We start from the raw sequence: 18,482 nt of genomic DNA on the forward strand, positions 1-18,482 counted from the left end.
GACGCTATGTTTCACAGCTCATTTGAAGTGAGCATGTCTCTGTGGTCATGAGACTGTGGATGCATCGGGCTCTAAACCCCAGAACTAATGTGGAGCAGCTGTCAGATCCTCTGCACAACAAACATCCCTCTTTCCACTCAGTTGGCCAGTTCCACTCTATAGCAAATACACACCTCCCACAGCCAGTCCAAGCTGTTCAAGGTTCAACACTATGCACTATGACTCAGGAGGTCTCTGGCCTCTGTTCTATGCTCCTCAGCCAGCCATCGTGTCCTCTGCATGGCTGTATAGTCTGTCCTAAACATACAGTAGACACATCACTGACGATTCAGCACAGGCACTGAACCATTCGAGTTATCGGTGACTGGGAAATCAAATGGGTTACAATATACTGTATGTCAGTAACTTAATCATCTAAATAAAGCGTCACTGTCATCATTATCATGATCGATAAATGGACAATTTACAAAAAGTTTGAGTATGTGCACCCTGAGTATAAACCAAATATCATCCAGGTTATTTAGCTTCAGCATTATTCATCACAGCCCAGAGACCTATTGTATTATATCATTTTGATGCCTGAAATTTGACGTGCAAATCCAAGCTAGCTATTTGGTTATCATTAACACACTGCTGAAGCATGATCAGGGTTTAGTTTGGTATTTACACTAAGGCACTCCTGTGTTCCACGGGGACTCTGTCTAACAGAGCGTTGGAGTACTGAAGCGATTAGAATAATTGGCCATCTCCTGCTGTAGAAACTAGGTACATCAATGCGGCCAATGGCTCTACTGAGCCTGACTGACACATAAGCACACACAAGCACATGCATGTGCACTCGCGCACACACACACACACACACACACACACACACACACACACACAGTAGTTCTTTCTCTCTCAGCACCAAAGGTGTACAGCAAAAGTGATTTTCTGGTAATGGGTGACTAGGATGCTCTGTGGGATTTGTAATGCCTGGGAATAAGTGTTAATTGAATAAAACAAAATAATTGTTCTTTGAATCGTATGAATCTTTGCATAGTTATATACAATAGCCTTTTGGATTGCTCACTGTGAGACTGCAGACACAATGTGTGTTTAAGTTTTAATGGGTAGATTAACTACTTTTTCACCTCACTGATGGCAAATTAATGACTTTCAATATAGTGCATGCCCTAATTGTTGTGCTTTGTGTTTAACAGTGAGTGCGAGCCAAACATCTTCAACCAAATTGTAAAGTAACTATTCTCTCTTTTTTTTTTCTTTCACAGAGATGCGCCTTGTCTTGAAGAGGGCCACTGGATTTAAAAGTATTTGTGAGTCTCCACTCAAACTGTGGTTTTAGTGATTCCGAGCTGGGCTTCCACTGTCAAGCACAGGTTGATTGTGCCTGGCTCACCAACGCTGTGTTCTCAGCCAACTTCTCCTTCACTGCATGAAATAAAACACTCTACAGGATTGCCCTCCATGGTTTCTGCCCTAATCAAGACCATATCATCCTACATTGAAAAGATTTGCAAAGGAATGTTTACAAAGAAATTGGCGAACCCCATAAAGAAGAAAGAGAGAAGCGAAAATAAAGAGCCCAAATTGACCACTGATTTGCAAGCACACAATCTAACTTTATCTACCACGCTGAAGACTACAGTTAAAAAGATCTCCAAATGCTCTTCGGCACGTAACATATCGCTTGAAGAAGACGACGGCAAGAACGACTGCTCATCCCTTTCACCCACATTCAGTTATCGTGTAGCCATAGCAAACGGACTCCCCAAAAACTCGCTTCTTTTGAATAATAATGAAAGTATCTTTCCAGAGGTTCTTTCAATTGATAGCAGCTACTCTGACTCCTTGAGTGAGACCAAACCTGTCCGCAGACTGGATGAACATAAATCACACACTATGCCAGTAAGACGGAACAGGAAGAGCCTCATCAGTTTGGCTCCCTCTGATGGTAGTTCAGAGGGTGAGCGGGTGGAACGCTCCAGTCTACACACACTCCGGCTGGGCGCCCTACGCAAGCTAAGGAAATGGAAGAAGAGTCAGGAATGTGTCTCCTCAGACTCCGAGGTGAGCAACTGGAGGAAGACCCTGGGCATCCGGAGCAAGTCCCTGGATCGCGCCGGCCGGCAGCAGAAGAGCTCCACCCTGGAGCCTGGCTCCTCCTCCACGGGGTGTATCAGCCAGACCCAGGATGTCATGGAGATGATCTTTAAGGAGCTTCAGGGGATCAGCCAGATAGAGACAGAGCTGTCTGAGCTGCGTGGCCATGTAAATGCCCTAAAGAGCTCTATTGATGAAATCTCCAGCAGTGTGGAAGTAGTTCAGAGCGAGATTGAGCAGCTTCGCTCAGGATTTGTCCAGTCCAGAAGGGAAACACGTGATATCCATGACTACATAAAACAGATTAGCCACCAGGCCAATAATTCAACACTGAGGTTCATCAATGTTCCTGAGGAAAGGTCAGAGAAAACGGAGAGTGTTATATATAAAATAATGAAAGACAAAATGGGATTTATTGATGCCCATAAATCAATTAAAATTGAGCTAGCTCATAGGTTAGGGCAACAAAGAGAATGTTCCAATGCAAAACCCCGCCCTATTATTGTTATTTTTGCAACACCTCAAGATAGGGATTTAGTCTTGAAAAAATGTTATAAACTTAAAGGGACAGGTATTACAGTCTCTACTGATAGCTTAACCCATGATGGAAAGGAGAGAAAAGACAAAGCAATGTCTTCCTCACAAACCTATGAAAGCATGGATATAAAGGTCTCAGGAAAGGATAAAGTAGTGGAGAGTGATGACTGGGACTCAATGGACAGTGATAAAGAGTTAGATGAATTGAGCAGAAATAAATATGCAATGGTGATTTCAAAGCCTGTTCACAAGAGCAAATCAGAGAAGAGGAGGTCCCATGACCATAGCCGGTCAGGAGATGAAGCAGGGTACTCGGGCTCAGTGCACTATGCTGATGACTCTTATGATGACCCAGACAAGCATGCAAAGGCATACTACTCTGATTTGACCCCTGGCTGGCTTTCCCAGAGTGACTACTCCACTCCTAAACTCAGCCGCTCTGAGTCTGACTGCTCAAAACTCTGCCAGTCATACTCTGAAGACTTCTCAGAGAGTCAGTACTTTACACGGGCTAATGGCTGCTCCCTGCTGTCCTCCTCAGATCAGGAACTGTGGCAGAGGAAACAAGAGGACATGGCCTCCTCCTGGTATGCTAGCCCAAGCCACCCACTCAGCCAGGAGAATCAACCCTATGCGGAACACAATGAGGTTGAGACCACAGAAACTATTGACAGTGGGGTGAGCAATGGACTTGTATGCATGTCAGGGGACAGAAGCCACTACAGTGGCTCCCAGGTCTCTCTGCAGGGTGACCTCTCACCCTGGAAAGACTGGCATCATCTGGAGCAAGGTGCTGACTCTGGCCTGGAAGCCTCCATAGAAGTCAGCAGCCCCTTTGACCCATCAACCATCCCTGGTTTCCCAGAGAACATCACTAAATGCCAGGAGGTTGATTTACAATTTGAAGGGGATGAAGATTTTATGATGCTTGACAGAGATTCCGCCCTGCCACCTATAACCACTCACATCATTCCTCCTATCACAGAAAGAGAGTCTGCCATGAAAACATCTGTTCGCCAGTCTAAAGAGGGATGTAAAGCGATCACTAAAGAAAGCGCTAAAGTGGCATCTAAAGATGCCTCTAAAGCTTCTTCTAAAGTGACACATAAAACGGCGACCAAATTGGCTCCTAAAGATGAAAACTCTAAAATATCATCTAAGGAAGGCCCTAAAGTATCTGCTAAGGTTTCACCTAAAGTGGCCTCTAAAGCAGCTCCTAAAGAGTCATCTAAGGACCTTCCTAAACCAACAGCTAAAGAATCTCCTCAAGGTGTCCCTAAAGAGGGTCCTAAACTCACACCCAAAGAGGCTACTAAGCCTCCCCCTAAAGAAGTGACTAAAGTGACATCTAAAGTCACTTCTAAAGAGGCCACTAAAGTCACTTCTAAAGAGGTCACTAAAGTCACTTCTAAAGAGGCCACTAAAGTCACTGCTAAAGTGACCCCAAAAGATAGCCCATTATTGACTCCTAAAGAAAGTCCTAAAGAATCACCTAAAGAGAGTCCTAAAATAACACCAATAGTGAGCCCTGTTGCAACCCCTAAAGAGTCTCCTAAAGAGTCCCCTAAAGAATCCCCTAAAGAATCCCCTAAAGTCATTGCTAAAGAGCCCCCACAAGTTACTCCTAAAGAGGGTCCAAAAGTTGCTGCTAAAGAGGTTACCAAAGAAGCTGCAAAACTGACCCCAAAAGAGGGCCCTAAGGAGGTTCCTAAAGTAGCATCTAAGGAGGCCCCTAAAGTGACCCCTAAAGAAGCTCCTAAAGTTGCACCTAAAGAAGCCCCAAAGGTAGCCTCTAAGGAGATTCCTAAAGTGCCCCCCAAGGAGGCTCCTAAAGTGGCCCCCAAGGAAGCGCCTAAAGGGGCCCCTAAGGAAGCCCCTAAAGTAGCTCCGAAGGAAACATTCCCTGAACTGGATGTCAATCATAGCTTTCACCAGACTCAACCTAAGTCTGCGACCATGTACCGCAGTCAGAGTGAGATTCGATCAGAGAAGGTTGAGGAGGTGCCCAAGTCCTGGAGCAGTAGGCTCAGCATAGATCTCAGTGAGAAGTCCTTTGGCTTTGGCTTTGGCTCTACACTGCAAAGGGCCAAGTCGGCCCTGGAGGTTGTCTGGAAGTCTGGCTCTCAGACCCCTGCTCCCACTGAGGAGCCCGCCAACTCCTCTTCCTCATTTATGGGCCGCTTCCGCACCCTGTCTACGTCCACTGCCAACGACTCCAGTACTACCATAGACTCAGATGTCTACACAGAGCCGTTCTACTACAAGGCTGAGGAAGAGAAACCAAATGCAGCAGCAGCAGCAGCAGAAGTTGGGGAACAGCCAGTGGACAATGAGACTCACTATGTTGAGGTGATGGAGCAGGTGCTAGCTAACCTGGAGAACAGAACTAATGCCAACGAGGCAGAGGAAACAGATGAGCCTGTGCAGGAGTATGAGACTTCTCAGGACTATGTTGTGTCTGATGACATTGAGGCCTCTCAAGACAATGATGCCTCTCAGGATTTTGAGGCCTCTCAAGATTTTGAAGCCTTAGAGGACTATGAGGCAAGCAAAGAGGCGTGTGTTCTGGAGTATGATTGCAGTTTGGATGAGCAATATGATGAAGAGTATAGCGAGGACTATGAAACCCAACTGACTGAGGACACAGCTGAATATGACGCCATGGTGGAATACGTGGACGTAGAAGAACCGGATGAGACAGAGGACAATGATGTGACAGAGGAGATGGAAGAGGGGGATGAGGAGTTAGAGGAGATAGAGGAGATAATGGAGGAAGCCTCTGAAGTGTCTCAAAAACAACAGCAGGAGGATGAAAACAAAAATGTTCCAGAGGAGAAGCCTGCAGAGGCCCCACCCAAGAAGCGTGTTCGTCCGACGTTCAAGGAAGCAGCACTGAGGGCCTACAGGAAACAGATGGCTGAGCTGGAGCAGCAGATCCTGGCAGGGGGTATGACTCTTTACTCCTTATTATCTGTCAAAGTGTCATTTTGATATTGTAGTGATTACATGCTCTTACATATGCATCACACGGCCATAACATAGTGCATTTATATACTATTACTCAACCATCAGAAATCTGAGAAAGAAGCACCTGGAATTTTTTTAAAACTTCAATTATGTAATAATAGTAAGTCCTAAATGCTGCTACAGTGTTAGCCTGCAATCAAAATAAAAATGTTAGTAAAAATCTGAATGTTAGTGTTTTGCTATTACTCACAATTGATATTAACAGTTATATGATATTAACAGTTATGATAACAGAAAGTTCTTCATGTTTTTCAACATTTTGCTCATAAAAATCCAAAAATATAGGAACTCACACCAGTTCAGGTTTCATTGGTTTATCTTTCAATGCTGTGGTGGAGACAAGTTTAAGACTTGGAACTTTGGTGGTATAACATCCTGGGATTTATGGGAACCTCAGACTTTGTTCCACCGGCATGGAGGATTTGTGGGACTTGAATTGACTTAGGAAGCTTGATTTGCCCCTTACATCTCTTGGAATTGGTAATTGATTTTGAGTGGAATGACAAAGTGAAGAGAGGACTTTCTCTGAAGGTGGATGCCAAGGTTAAGTTTGGTGTTAGACTTTGTATCCCCATGGTGCATTGCTAGATTCTCTTAGAGTGAATTAAGGATTTGGAGATAGATTTGTCAGGCATGTTTTCTCGGGATTTGTCATGTCTCATTGAAATTTAATAGACCTAAAATGCTACAGCAATCCTAGTCCCTGAAGCATATACAGTATAACAGACTTCAGTCTGTTATTAAGGATCATTGGGGCCGCGGACAGTAAAAGCAACTGTGAACAATACGATTCTTTACATAGCCACATACCACCTTGCATTGGTGTATGTTTGCGATGTTTGCCCTTTGGCCATTTTTTTAAATTCAATTAGCAGAATATTGTGCCATTACTCTAATTTGAGTAACCGTTTTTAAAACGGCATATTTCTTTCGTTTCTTTGCAGTGGTTGCCTTAAAAAATCATAACAAACAGACTGGAGCTGATATGTTGAGGCTTACTCAGACAGAGATATGGTTTAAGAAAAACAGGATTGTATAAGTGGTTAGGATTGATTAATTGAAGCAAAAATGAAAGTCTTTCAATTGGAATGAAAAAAACCCAAAACATTTTTCCATATGAGCAGTGGCAGGGCCCAGGGAATTTCCACTCTTACTTAAAATGAAAAGGCTCTTGACCTACATGTGGAGCAGCAACTGTGAGCTTCTGTGCTGTAGTACAGAGAATACAGGCTACAACTGAAGGCTATGACGAGTGTGTGATGGATATGTGCACAAACTGTCCAGTGGCCACATACACCATCCTGCAGAGAACAAATTTCAGGACTTTGAGCTACAGTATTCTTTCTCTGTGCTGTCTGATATGTTCCAGCCCATGCCTGCCACATATTAAAACCAACAAAATGCAAGTTGACATAAAACATTATAAGACAAGATATAGAGACGAGTACACTGTACACCATACATTAGTTTCTAAATTATTTTGGACATGTCATTCTGAAACCTCTAATAAGTGGCCTTAGTTTTGGTCTGGACCTATGTTTCTAATGATCTAAGATGAATATCAGGTCACATGACCATATGAACCAGCGCTTCCCTTTTATTTTTCTTGATGAGCAAAGCCTCTTAGATTTAAGCTGCCAGTACACACATTAGGAATAGAAGGTGACAGTACAGCTTCTTTAATAGGTATGACACCTTAGTATCCCTCCAGGATTAATAAAGCATGTGCCAACTCATCCATCTCAACACAGTGACAATACATGCAATATTTCACTAGATGGATGGCCGTTCTTTTAGGTGGGGTTTGTCTCACTGTAGGCAGGACCACCCTGCTTGGACAGTAGTACGGGGAACACTGATATAAAATTCAGCATGACTTACGTTGTAGACTGCTCTCAGATGAGCAGAGATCCTTTTCTAAGATACATATACTAGCCCTGGGTGTTATTTTGGTACATTTATAGCTGTCAGCCTAGATAAAGCCAGGGTGCTGGAGCAGTGCTCCCTGCCCTCACTGTGTAGATGACAGTGCAGCAGGTCTTTGGGCCCCCTTTTAGGATAGATAGTTAAGAGTGGAGTTCTCTCTCTCTGTCTCTTTCTTTTTCTCTTTCTCTCTCTCTCTCTCTCTCTCTCTCTCACTCTCACACACACACACACACTTTCTTTCTCTCGCTCTCTGTCTTTGCCTTCCTCTCTCTCGTTCTCTTAGCTGATGTGTGTTCTCCGTGCTCGTGCTCTGAAGCGTGCTGGCTGGGCTGTTTGGGAGCTGTGAAGGGAGTCTCAGCAGTACTGCCACTCCTGCCAGGCCTGTCTTCACTCGGCTACAGCAGTGTCTGTATTCAGATGCTAATTCACACTCCCAAGGGCATTCTGTAACCAGGTCAGCCTTGCTTGGAATATTTATAGAGGTCTGCTGCTAGTGAAGTTGCTGCTTGCTCCTAGGGGAGCCGAGGAGGCAGACCCTCTTCATGCTTAGTGCGCCATATCTAGAGGAAGTGTGGATATGAAAAATGCAGATAAGGAGAATGAGGAGCCTCTGTTGTTTTTAGGTGATACAGTCCCACTCTAAGCACTCACTGCTCCAATATCACTGCTGTCAGCTGACTGCCTTTGGAAATAGGGAAAGCCTCTACTCCCCAATTTACGCTCACAGCTGGGAGGAGCAATGACTCCTGTTTACAATACATCTGTAAAAGCAGGAAATATCTCTGCCCGCCGTCTCCTGTCCAGTTTTTTCAATACATCTTTTGTTTCTCTGCGGATACTTTCCCTCGGATGAAGACAGATCTCTGTCAACAGCCTGCCTGTCAGCCACTGGCATGGATGGAGACCTCACATATGCCTTTTGTGTTCCTTGGCAAAGCTCTTACATAATGTAGCGTGCTTAAGTGCTTTCTATCAGAGAACGTCAGATACCATTAGGCCTGTTAAAGGGAAAGGCCACCCCCAAACAGAATTTGCATATGTTATTCCTATGACTTAGACAGCTGAATGTGGGATAAATATGAATGCGTCCCTTTGCAAAAAAATAATAAAAAACTTGGAGGCATTAGTCACAGCTTTAGCAGTCATCCTTAGCACTCTATTAGCAACCTTAACTGTTACTTGGTAACATATTATCCATTATTTTGCTCTCCAGTGAAATCACAACATAGTTTACTCTGTTACCTCTGCCTTTCACACACAAGAAGAAAGATGAGAAATGAGTTCTTAATGATTGGACAGTTAGAACACCGTGATGGTGGAGTTAGCAAAAAATGTTTAGATATGCAGGTGATATTGACTTGAACAACTCTCTCACAAAGCACATCAAATGTAGAAAGTTTTGTTTATGTTGTTCGTCATGACATTATTATCATCAGTGTATTTTTTCCGCTAAAATTGCAAGACAATAATCTCAGACATCTACATCTACATCAAACAATAATCTAGCCTATATCAGTACAAACACAAATATTTGGCTTTGATTAGATTATGGTCGATTAGATTACACCATGTCATATCACAGTATTTCCTGATTGGTTTTGTGGAGATGAGCCCCCAATGCTCTATTCCTGGTTCATGCCTACAGGGATTCCTTTTTTGTGTTGAAATTGAACAAAATAAACCCTTTGACATCAGCCTGCCACAGCCACAATCGTTTAGTCACAGTTGAGAAAATAGGAGCTAGGGAGAACAGGGAGTGCTAGTATTGCAGATGTAGTTGACTGGAACAGTATGTGCTGCCCTCTGTGGCGGGAAGTAGTCCTATGTCCTATGTGGTATTGTAACTGTTTTGTGGTATTGTTTGAGTCAGCATAGGACGGGCAGGGGTCCGCTGCAATCTTTGTAGCCCATACTGCTAAAACTAAATTTACCAATTAAATTGAAAAAGGAGCCCATGTGTAACTTAAACTTCAAAGTAAGCATGGACATTTTGAATTGCTTTCACAGGTTCCCGCTCCTACAGTATTTTTTGTCTGTTTTAGTAAATGTTTCATTTCAGGAGCATGTGCTTCTTGGAACTATCCACCTACCTGTTGTTTGAAAATAAATAAAGAAAACTACACTGTATCTTTATCTTTACTAAGGAGTTTTCCCAAGGCATGGCCTGATTTGTTTACAATCTAATTTTCTTCCAAATAGGTGGCATATACTGTATATTGTTGTCACCGAATCAATAAGCTGAATACATTTCTTATATCACAAAACCTTTATAATTACCTTTTTATGATTGTCTTTCCAGCGCAAACAACTCTTTTATTGTCATGTTCATGGCAAGGACATGCTAATACTCCACCATACTCCCACATACACCCTCAGCACACAACTGTGCTCATGGCATACTTTTTTTTTTTTAATGAAGGCCAACAATGTTATTTAAGTGTTAGATTCCGTTTTTTTATGTTTATAACCCTTCACTTCTGTGAATTCAAGCCAGTCATGACTGATTTCCTTGTCTCTTGAAATTGTAATGATTTTTATACTGATATTGAGGACTCGCCTCCTTGTGAGTGTGAGTGAGTGTGAGACTGTGTAAGTGTGTACACACACACACTTACACAGTCTCACACTCACTCATGTGTGTATGTGTGCCAGCGGTCCCGTACATGTGTCCTTGTTTGTGTATGTATGTATAAATGTGTGCACATGAGTGTGTATGTGTGTCTATGCATATGTGTGTTTGAGTGTGTGTGTGTTGGAGCTGAGGTCGGTACCTGGCCATACTATCAGCCATGTGCAGGCTTTGCTGCTCCAGTGAGCTCCGGTCGATGTGCTGTGTGACCATGTGTGTCGCCACTGAAGTGCAGGATTTACCGCTAGTATTGCTATCTCAACACATTACCCACAGCACAGCCAAGTTTCCTCCACCAATCGATTACATTTTTATTACACAGATTTAAGGCCCCTCCGAAATGACCTTTATATCAGTGCCCTAGCCTATCTTTGTGGCCTGGCCTTAGCTAGTGTAGCTGCAGGCTTGCTGCTAGTGAAGATGGCTCTATCCTGTGTAGCTGTGCTGTAAGTGGCTTAGCTGGTCGCTGTCCATGGTACCCACATACAGCTCAGCTTCTCTTTGAATTGTTGCTCTGTGGTGTGTGCAAAGTCTGGGGTTTCCTCATGCAGTGGCAACATGGCGTCACTGTAGTGCCAGAAAAGACATTTCTCCAAAAATTCCAACTTTTCAAGAATTGAGACAAACTGGCTGGTTTACCTCTTGACTACCATGCAATTTTTTTTGACATTTTACAATTTAGCAATATAACCGGCAACCACTCATGGTGAAAAGAGAGGCGCTCATGGTACTGTAAGGCACTTTGGATAAAAACATCCACCAAATTACATTATGTTATCAATAAATGCTTAGGCCCAGGGTCATTAACTATTTTGATGGTTATAATTAAATATTTTAATGATGTATTTTTTCACATGCAGGAGACAACATCAACTTTTAAGTAAAACAACAAAAAGCAAATTAAAACTGGCAAAACTGTAGATAGATGCTTTCTGCAGGTCACCAACAATGTCTTACCCAGTGTTAGTACCGTAGTTACTGTACCTGTCAACAACAAACAGTGTATCACGTCTTTCTGTGCAGAGCAGACATTTGATCTCTGAACAGCTGTTTTCTGTGTGAAGCACATTTGATCGTGATTATGCTGACATTTATCACCCATGGATCAATAGCAGGGTAATTACGCCTGTGCATTTCATGGTTATTTAAAGGGCTTGCCCTCTCACAGTTTGTCTCTGAAATGGCAATATGATACCAACCGCTTATGTTTACCTAATATCCCATGTAACCATGGCTATGGGTGTTAAGTCATACAATGTTATTGATCAAAGGCACTGTTTACTATTTGTGCTATATTGATTTAAAACGTCCCATGTACTACATGAATGATCTTCACATTCTAACTGAGGATCTGAGGCTGTGTGACAATGCTTACACTGTGTTTCTACTGTATGTGTCTCTATTCATAGCCCTTATCCCTGAGGCGCATGTTGACTCTGTCTCCATTTCTGCATAAACTTGTTTGGCAAAAGAGAGTTGTGTCATCACACTGTACAACTAGATTAGTGTCCTAACTAAGTGTTTACCTATCTTTTAGTGAGCAGCTCCTTTCTAACTCTCTGCCCTCCTGTCCTCTTCTTCTCTTTTCAGATAGCAGTGCTTTGGACACTCAGGTTTTAAGTCATTGTTAAACATTTACCACCTAGACCCTTGTGATTTCCCTGTTTCCATTCATGTGTACATCTGTGCATGTGTTTGTGTGTGCATGTGTGTTTCTAGGTGTGTCTGTGTGGTTGTGTTTGTGTGTGTGTGTGTGTGTGTGTGTGTGTGTGTGTGTGTGTGTTTATATATATAGATGTAAATGGATGTGAAATAATACATCTACCCATGTGTGAGTGTATGTGTGAGTGAGTGTGTATTTGTTTACTTGTAGATAAATGTTAAGCAATATGTGTGTATGTGTATGTAAGTTCCAGCCAAGCATTAGAGAATGCTGCATGCACATTTTAGCCATCTTGCTGTCACGTTGTGCTGTTTATCTTTTTCTTCCTCTCTTGTGTTTCAAACGCTCCCTCCTCAGTGGGGAGGGAGCGTTATAAAACAGGCAAATCTGGCCTGAAGCGGCATGAGCGGCAAAACTCTCAGTCTTGAGCCCGCAAATTACAACGACGTGGAATAATTCGGTCTCTTGCCTGTGGTGCTTCCCTCCCTTCTCCCTGTGTTGTACTCCTCTTCTCCTCCCATTTATACTTTACCTCACTTGTGTCCTAAACTGACCTCCACATTTACTGTATCTTCCCAAGTTCTGTGGCTGTTGTGTGCTGCCTTCCCCTTAGTTGTGTGCACTTAAAGCGGTCATATGCTGTGGTTGTGTTGGGCTGTATCTTAACATTGCGCTTCTCTATTCTCGCTGCAGACTCGCAATGTCCTGGATCCCAAAGTGCTCGGCCTGCAGTCTGGAGGGTGAGTGGTGCCTCGCTTCTTGATCTGTGCAACAGTGATGTTTTGTATTAGAATCAGAATCAGAATCAGAATCAGATTTCATTTCGCCAGGTACATTTTCACATACTAGGAATTTGACTTGGTGAAGTTGGTGCAGTGCAATATACAAGCATTTAGACAGACAGACAAGCAGCAATCAAGCTTTGCAAATAGAATTTAAATATCAAATATCAGATACAAAGAAGAAGAAAGAAGAGATTCCTGAAAAATATATATAGTATATATACAATATATACAATAAGTGTGGTGACTAAGTGGGTCAGCGAGGGGCTTTTTACAAGGGCTCAGTAGCAAGTTGCATTTGACCAAGTACCAAAAATGAATAAATAGTACAAATACAAATACGATAGATACGACTATGTATTTACAGATGTACAATTTGTGTGGAATTGTACCATGTTAAGTCACATGTAGCAGAAATGTTACATGTTGTTTCTGTGGCCCTGGTATAATCACTAGCCTTGTTCTGTCATGTACCACAGAGAAAAGACAAACTGATTTGTGTTCATCTGTAATGGAACTTATCCTCTTGGCCTCACATGTCTGGATGAGGTCTTATCTGGAAATGCACATAAATTGTTGATCACGAAAATCTATGTGATGGATAGATGCAGTCAACTGTTGTCATTTGATGTCATGAGGAAACAGCATGGATAATCATCATACGTAGTTATTCAGCCCCCCCCCCCCCCCCCCCTCCGACCCCAGCTCCTGCCGCGACTCCGGGCAGCCATCTGTAGCATACGGCGCGCATAGCGGCAGAGAGAGAGAGAGGCAGGGGCCCTTGGGTGAGGCCAGGGCCTGCGCGGCTCGTCACGTTGAGGAAGGTTCAGGATTTTTATCTTCAGGGTCATACCGCTGACGGAACAGCTGGAGGAGCTTTATCTGTGTGGAGGCATTGGGGCCATGATGTCATGTCGAGGTCATTAGAGAGGGCTTGAGTGACGGCTGAGGTGATGCCGCCGAGTGCCTTGCGGGAAAGGAGCAAGACCGGTGGGAGAGGCGGCGGGGGAGCCATGTTGTGTGCCCAAGGGAGTTAGAGGATAGAGAGAGAGTGAGGGCACTGGAGTCTTTATGTGGTCCCAGACAGGTGAGAGAGAGAGAGAGAGAGAGAGAGAGAGAGAGAAAGAGAGAGGCATAGCGACTCATTTTAATGTCTTTCCATTGTTGAGGCTAGGAGCTAATTGCTAGGCTAAATTTCTTGCTGTACTGAGCCATCACTACCGAATGAATAATAATATATATCCTTTAATGGGCATTGCTGGAGTGGTTATCTTGTGACAGATTGAGATAAAGAGCGAGAGAGGCACTCTATGGAAACAGGGTGAGACGGATTACAGGGAGCCCCAGCGTAGGTGGTCAGCGCCAGGGGAAGAGGAGGGGAGGGGGTGAGACAGGTTAGGTAGGAGGCATGATCCATGGTGTTTGCTGGCTGTGTAAATCAAGGCCCCCCTTTCAGCGTAGTAATGTCTCCCCCAGCTCGGCATTATTATGATATTAATACACCCTAAATCTGTCTGCTTCTCCAGGGCTGGCAGTATTCTTTATGGTATTGACAGCATGCCAGATTTACGCCGCAAGAGGACACTGCCTCTTGTCCGAGACCTGGTGAGTCATCTGCCTCAACAAGGTTATGTGTGATTTATGTCAAATATATCTGACTGACCCCACATTATGCCACACCGGTGGAATCCTGCTCTGTATAGGAGGCAGCCTCAGTCCTGCTTCAGGCAATAACAGGAGTTTTACTTTACTGGCACCCTGAGAAACTTACAAAGCGCTGTAGAACACCAGTGTTTGTTTCTCATCATCATGTATAATAACCATAGGACTTAAATATTAACAGTGTTTTGTGAAGTGAAGTCTCTTCAATGATTATCAAAACAATAAGAACTTCAACTGGATTTGTAATTTCAAATATAAACATATTAAGTATCTGATCTGACAGGGATGACTGACATTATTTACCTCATTCGGCTGTGTTCTGCAATTCAGAAATGAAGCAGGTAAAAAATAACATAACACTTACATAGTGATAAAAAGACAGAAAGGAGTTGATTAGTGATAAAAGCAACCGCTTAAAACACTAGCAAGCTACTTAGCGTAGTGTGCCGCCATGCGGGAATGTAAAATTTAACCTTAGCCATAACTATAGCTCGATTAATTAGCCTAGAGAGGGTGTTTAAGGCGTTGCATCACGCTGATGCTCCCCCATTTGTTTTTATTGGAACATAATGTGTCATAACGTATCCCACAGAGAGGCCTACAACAGTGCAGTCCACTGTAGCACTGTGCCAGCACCATCGACACACTGTTAGTCTTTCTGAATGACAACATGCCGTCTTGATGCCAATAGTATTCCTGTCTGTTTATGACTGTTTGTCCAGTATGTTTTGCACAGTACCTGTCTGTCTTGTCAGTGTATGTTTCTCATCATCATATATTGTAGCCTATAGGACTGAAATATTATCCTTATGACAGCTCTTTAAGTGAAGTCTCTTTAAGCCACCCTGTCCATAAACTCTTTTAGTAAACTCTTAAAATTTAGAGTTTCTTGTCAAATTATACCAGACAAAATGCGTTTTATGCAAATGATAATGCAGCTTGATGTCATACACATAGATGCTGATGAATGTTTATATCACAGTGAACAACATGAGTTGATGCTGTATTTGTCCATATCTCTCATGAAATTAATAACCAACAATGTCTTGGTAAGTATGGGTTGTCGTTTTTTTTTTTTTTTTTTTGGATCTTGCGTGTATATTTGCCATTCCTACATAGACCCATAACAGCTATGGGTGATATTTTTCAGTGAGTTGTCAGATTTCAGCCTCGCCGATGCTTGACCATTTTTTTTTGCTTGGCAGGTTTTGAACATTAAATTGAATTTGAAATGTTGACAACTCAACCCAAAAATATATCCGAGGACTTCATTGACTTCTGATTTAACTGTGTGAGGCTTTTAAATCATGTAAAAGTGACACTGAGCAAGCCTTTTACACGTGGGATGAAGTCAGTAGTCAGCAATCTAATTGGTCCCCTCTCATGCCTCTCCTTTGTCAATGTCCCCCATTTGCTGTGTGATTGCTTCAGGGCAGCAACAGCGTTCTGATTGGTCGGGACGGGGGGGTTCCCCCACTTTATGGTGGGGTGCAAAAAGAAAAAAAATGTTGAAAATCGATTTGCAAAGCACTTTACACTGAATGGATAACATCTGGACACAGGATCATATTGTATTGCCCGCAGCAACCTCAGCACAGTGGCAGTGCATGTTGATAAACTTACATCAACACTCACAGTTCATGTAGAGGTCACGTTCCCTCCTACATTCTCCATGGCTTCCATGGATCTTTACCATAGCTGGGCTGTACAGACAAGAGGGTCGTGGTAAAGACTGATCCAATATTGTCAGCTGTCCATGTCTGCATTCCTCTGTTACGTAAGCTCCACTAGTATGGGATAAATGTCTATCTATTTCCCTCTCTATATCTCTGGTCACCCAGGCTCAATGGAGATTAACATAGTAGCTAGTGTGTGTGTATCTGTTTGTGTGTGTGTATGCGTGAGCTGTTTGTGTTTGTGAGGGTGCCCTGTGCGGGTGTGCACTTTGTATGTGAGTCAGTGTGTGTATATCTGAGCATATGTACGCGTGCATTTGTGTGTATGTGTTTTGTGTGTGTGTGTGTGTGAGTCAGTGTTGTGCAGTACAGCTGGCTTCACCCATACTTGAGCGTGTGTGTCTTGTGTTTATCTGTTTGTGTCAAACTAATGCGCAGAGCAGACAGCAGAAAATATTATCAAAGCTTCATCCAACAGAGAACCAAATTTAAATGCCAAGCATGACTGCAATTTAGTAACTTTCAATGCATGAATAGATAAGGAATTATGTAAGTGCTGTATAATTTCTCTCGATGAATAGTTGTCTTTCTAGAGCTCTATGCCCAAATCCAGCAGTCCTGCATGGCAGTTGAGGCACCTATGCACTCAGTATGGATAAATACTGTTCCTCTGCTGTTTGTGCTTTCAGCTGTTCACCCTCCCACTCCTTGCCTAATGCAATTTCTTTATTTCTTTCATCTTCTATTCATGGCTCCCTGGAAATCACAGGCTTTGGTAAGTTTCTCTCTCTCTCTCTATGTCTTTGCACGAGTGAAGAACATCAGATGTGACACACTGTAGATGAATGCCTTGTCTTCCAAGGGCTCCACTAAAGAAACTTCACAGAAACTTGAATGTTCAATAAATGAACTAATTGGACAGATGAACCAATCAACACAGGTCAAGGCAAAATGTGAGATACTGTGGCTCATTTTGGCTGTGGCTCAAGTCACAATTTATTATTCCATATGAATATTTTGCAAACTCATTTCTATTTAGAGTTGTACTTCTATTCTTTTTTTAAAATAACTCATCATCGCCCTTTTACCAACTGTTAAACTATATATGATGTGTATTAGATATATGATGAGTCAGCAGTTCTACATGTGAATCCATTTACATGTAGAATTGCTGATGGGCAAAATAATGTGGGTGGATTTAAATGTGTTCTCATCTCCCTTTTCCTCTTCTTTCTCACTCACTCAGACCCTCGCTGCTCGAAAGGCAGGCATCTCGTTCGCTCTGGTGAACCGGTCCACCCTGAACAATGAGGACCTGGTGAGTACCTACACGCCCGCACGGCCTGCACAGAAATCACTGTCCGGTCATGGTGAAGTCTTGGTGGGAGGCCAAAGCTCTACAGGAGCATGGAGCGTTGAGGGGAGGGGACACCAATCCCATGTTCTCTTTATCTTTTTTACGTAAGCTTTGCCAAGACTGGGGACGCAGGGTAGAAGGGTGGGGGTTGACCGAGGACACAGTCTGGATAGTGCGGAGGCGGGGGAGGTTGGAACACGGACAAACTTTCATAGCTCGCTGTTTGCTGCGGCCGTACTTTATGGCTCGGGATCACATTGCCAGGAACACGGGCCTCCAAAGATGAAAATTAGATGGATTGCATTAGTCACTGGCCTCATTTCTTTAACTGCGCATGCAGCATGCCGTCACTATTCAGCTTGATATTTTTTCCCACTGTAACAACCGTTGTATGTATGTATGTACGTGTGTGTGTGTGTGTGTGTGTGTGTATGTATGTATGTATGTATGTATGTACAGTATGTATGTATGTATGTATGTATGTATGTATCTATCTATCTATCTATCTATCCATCCATCTATCTATCTATCTATCTATCTTCGGTTTAATAAAGTAAAGATGCTTTCTGTGCTATCTGCGGTCAGCTAATCGCTCTTTGTGCTGTGCTCTGTCCGTCAGATGAATTTGGCACAGTACAGAAAGAACTGAAACGGTGGAGGTTATTAAGAGATGGCCCCATCACTTCATTTAGACAATGACCTGCGTTTAATAATGAACATTGTGTTTCAGAGAAGGCAGAGCCATAGAGAAAGGGCGGAATGTCTCAATCGATGGCGAGAGAATCTTTTGCGCTGACCTCCAAAGCTCTGTCTGCATTAATTGATTGCAATCCTTCCCTCCCAAAGGGAGGAGAGTGTTATAGGAGGCAAACAGCAGCAGAATGCAGTTTCTCAGAGAAACAAACAAGCAGACAATTTCATATCTCCTCGTACACTTGTCTGCCTAAGCCTACAAGATTGCGGGATTCAAATGAACTCTGTGCATCATGCACACATTTCTTCAGTTCTTTTCAATTCAACTTTTCCATGGCCCTTTATTTGCGCACATCAGTGTATTTATATGTTCAAATGACTCATCTATTCCACACACTTGACTTGGTCTTCATGGTCCACGTGCCCA

At 43.1% G+C, this 18,482-nt stretch overlaps 1 protein-coding gene across 1 annotated transcript in view; it reads left to right on the forward strand.

Moving 5' to 3' along the window:
* The first annotated feature begins 1,467 nt into the window (after positions 1-1,467).
* Positions 1,468-18,482, forward strand: part of unc13c (unc-13 homolog C (C. elegans)) — a 103,619-nt gene continuing 86,604 nt past the window's right edge. The window contains exons 1-6 of the mRNA XM_078284168.1: positions 1,468-5,094; positions 5,185-5,587; positions 11,813-11,835; positions 12,579-12,625; positions 14,194-14,272; positions 17,270-17,323. Of these exons, the coding sequence (XP_078140294.1) occupies positions 1,468-5,094; positions 5,185-5,587; positions 11,813-11,835; positions 12,579-12,625; positions 14,194-14,272; positions 17,270-17,323 (4,233 nt within the window). The remainder of the gene's footprint in view (positions 5,095-5,184; positions 5,588-11,812; positions 11,836-12,578; positions 12,626-14,193; positions 14,273-17,269; positions 17,324-18,482) is intronic.

Source organism: Centroberyx gerrardi, chromosome 1, assembly GCF_048128805.1.
Source record: "Centroberyx gerrardi isolate f3 chromosome 1, fCenGer3.hap1.cur.20231027, whole genome shotgun sequence".
Taxonomy (NCBI): Eukaryota; Metazoa; Chordata; class Actinopteri; order Beryciformes; family Berycidae; genus Centroberyx; species Centroberyx gerrardi.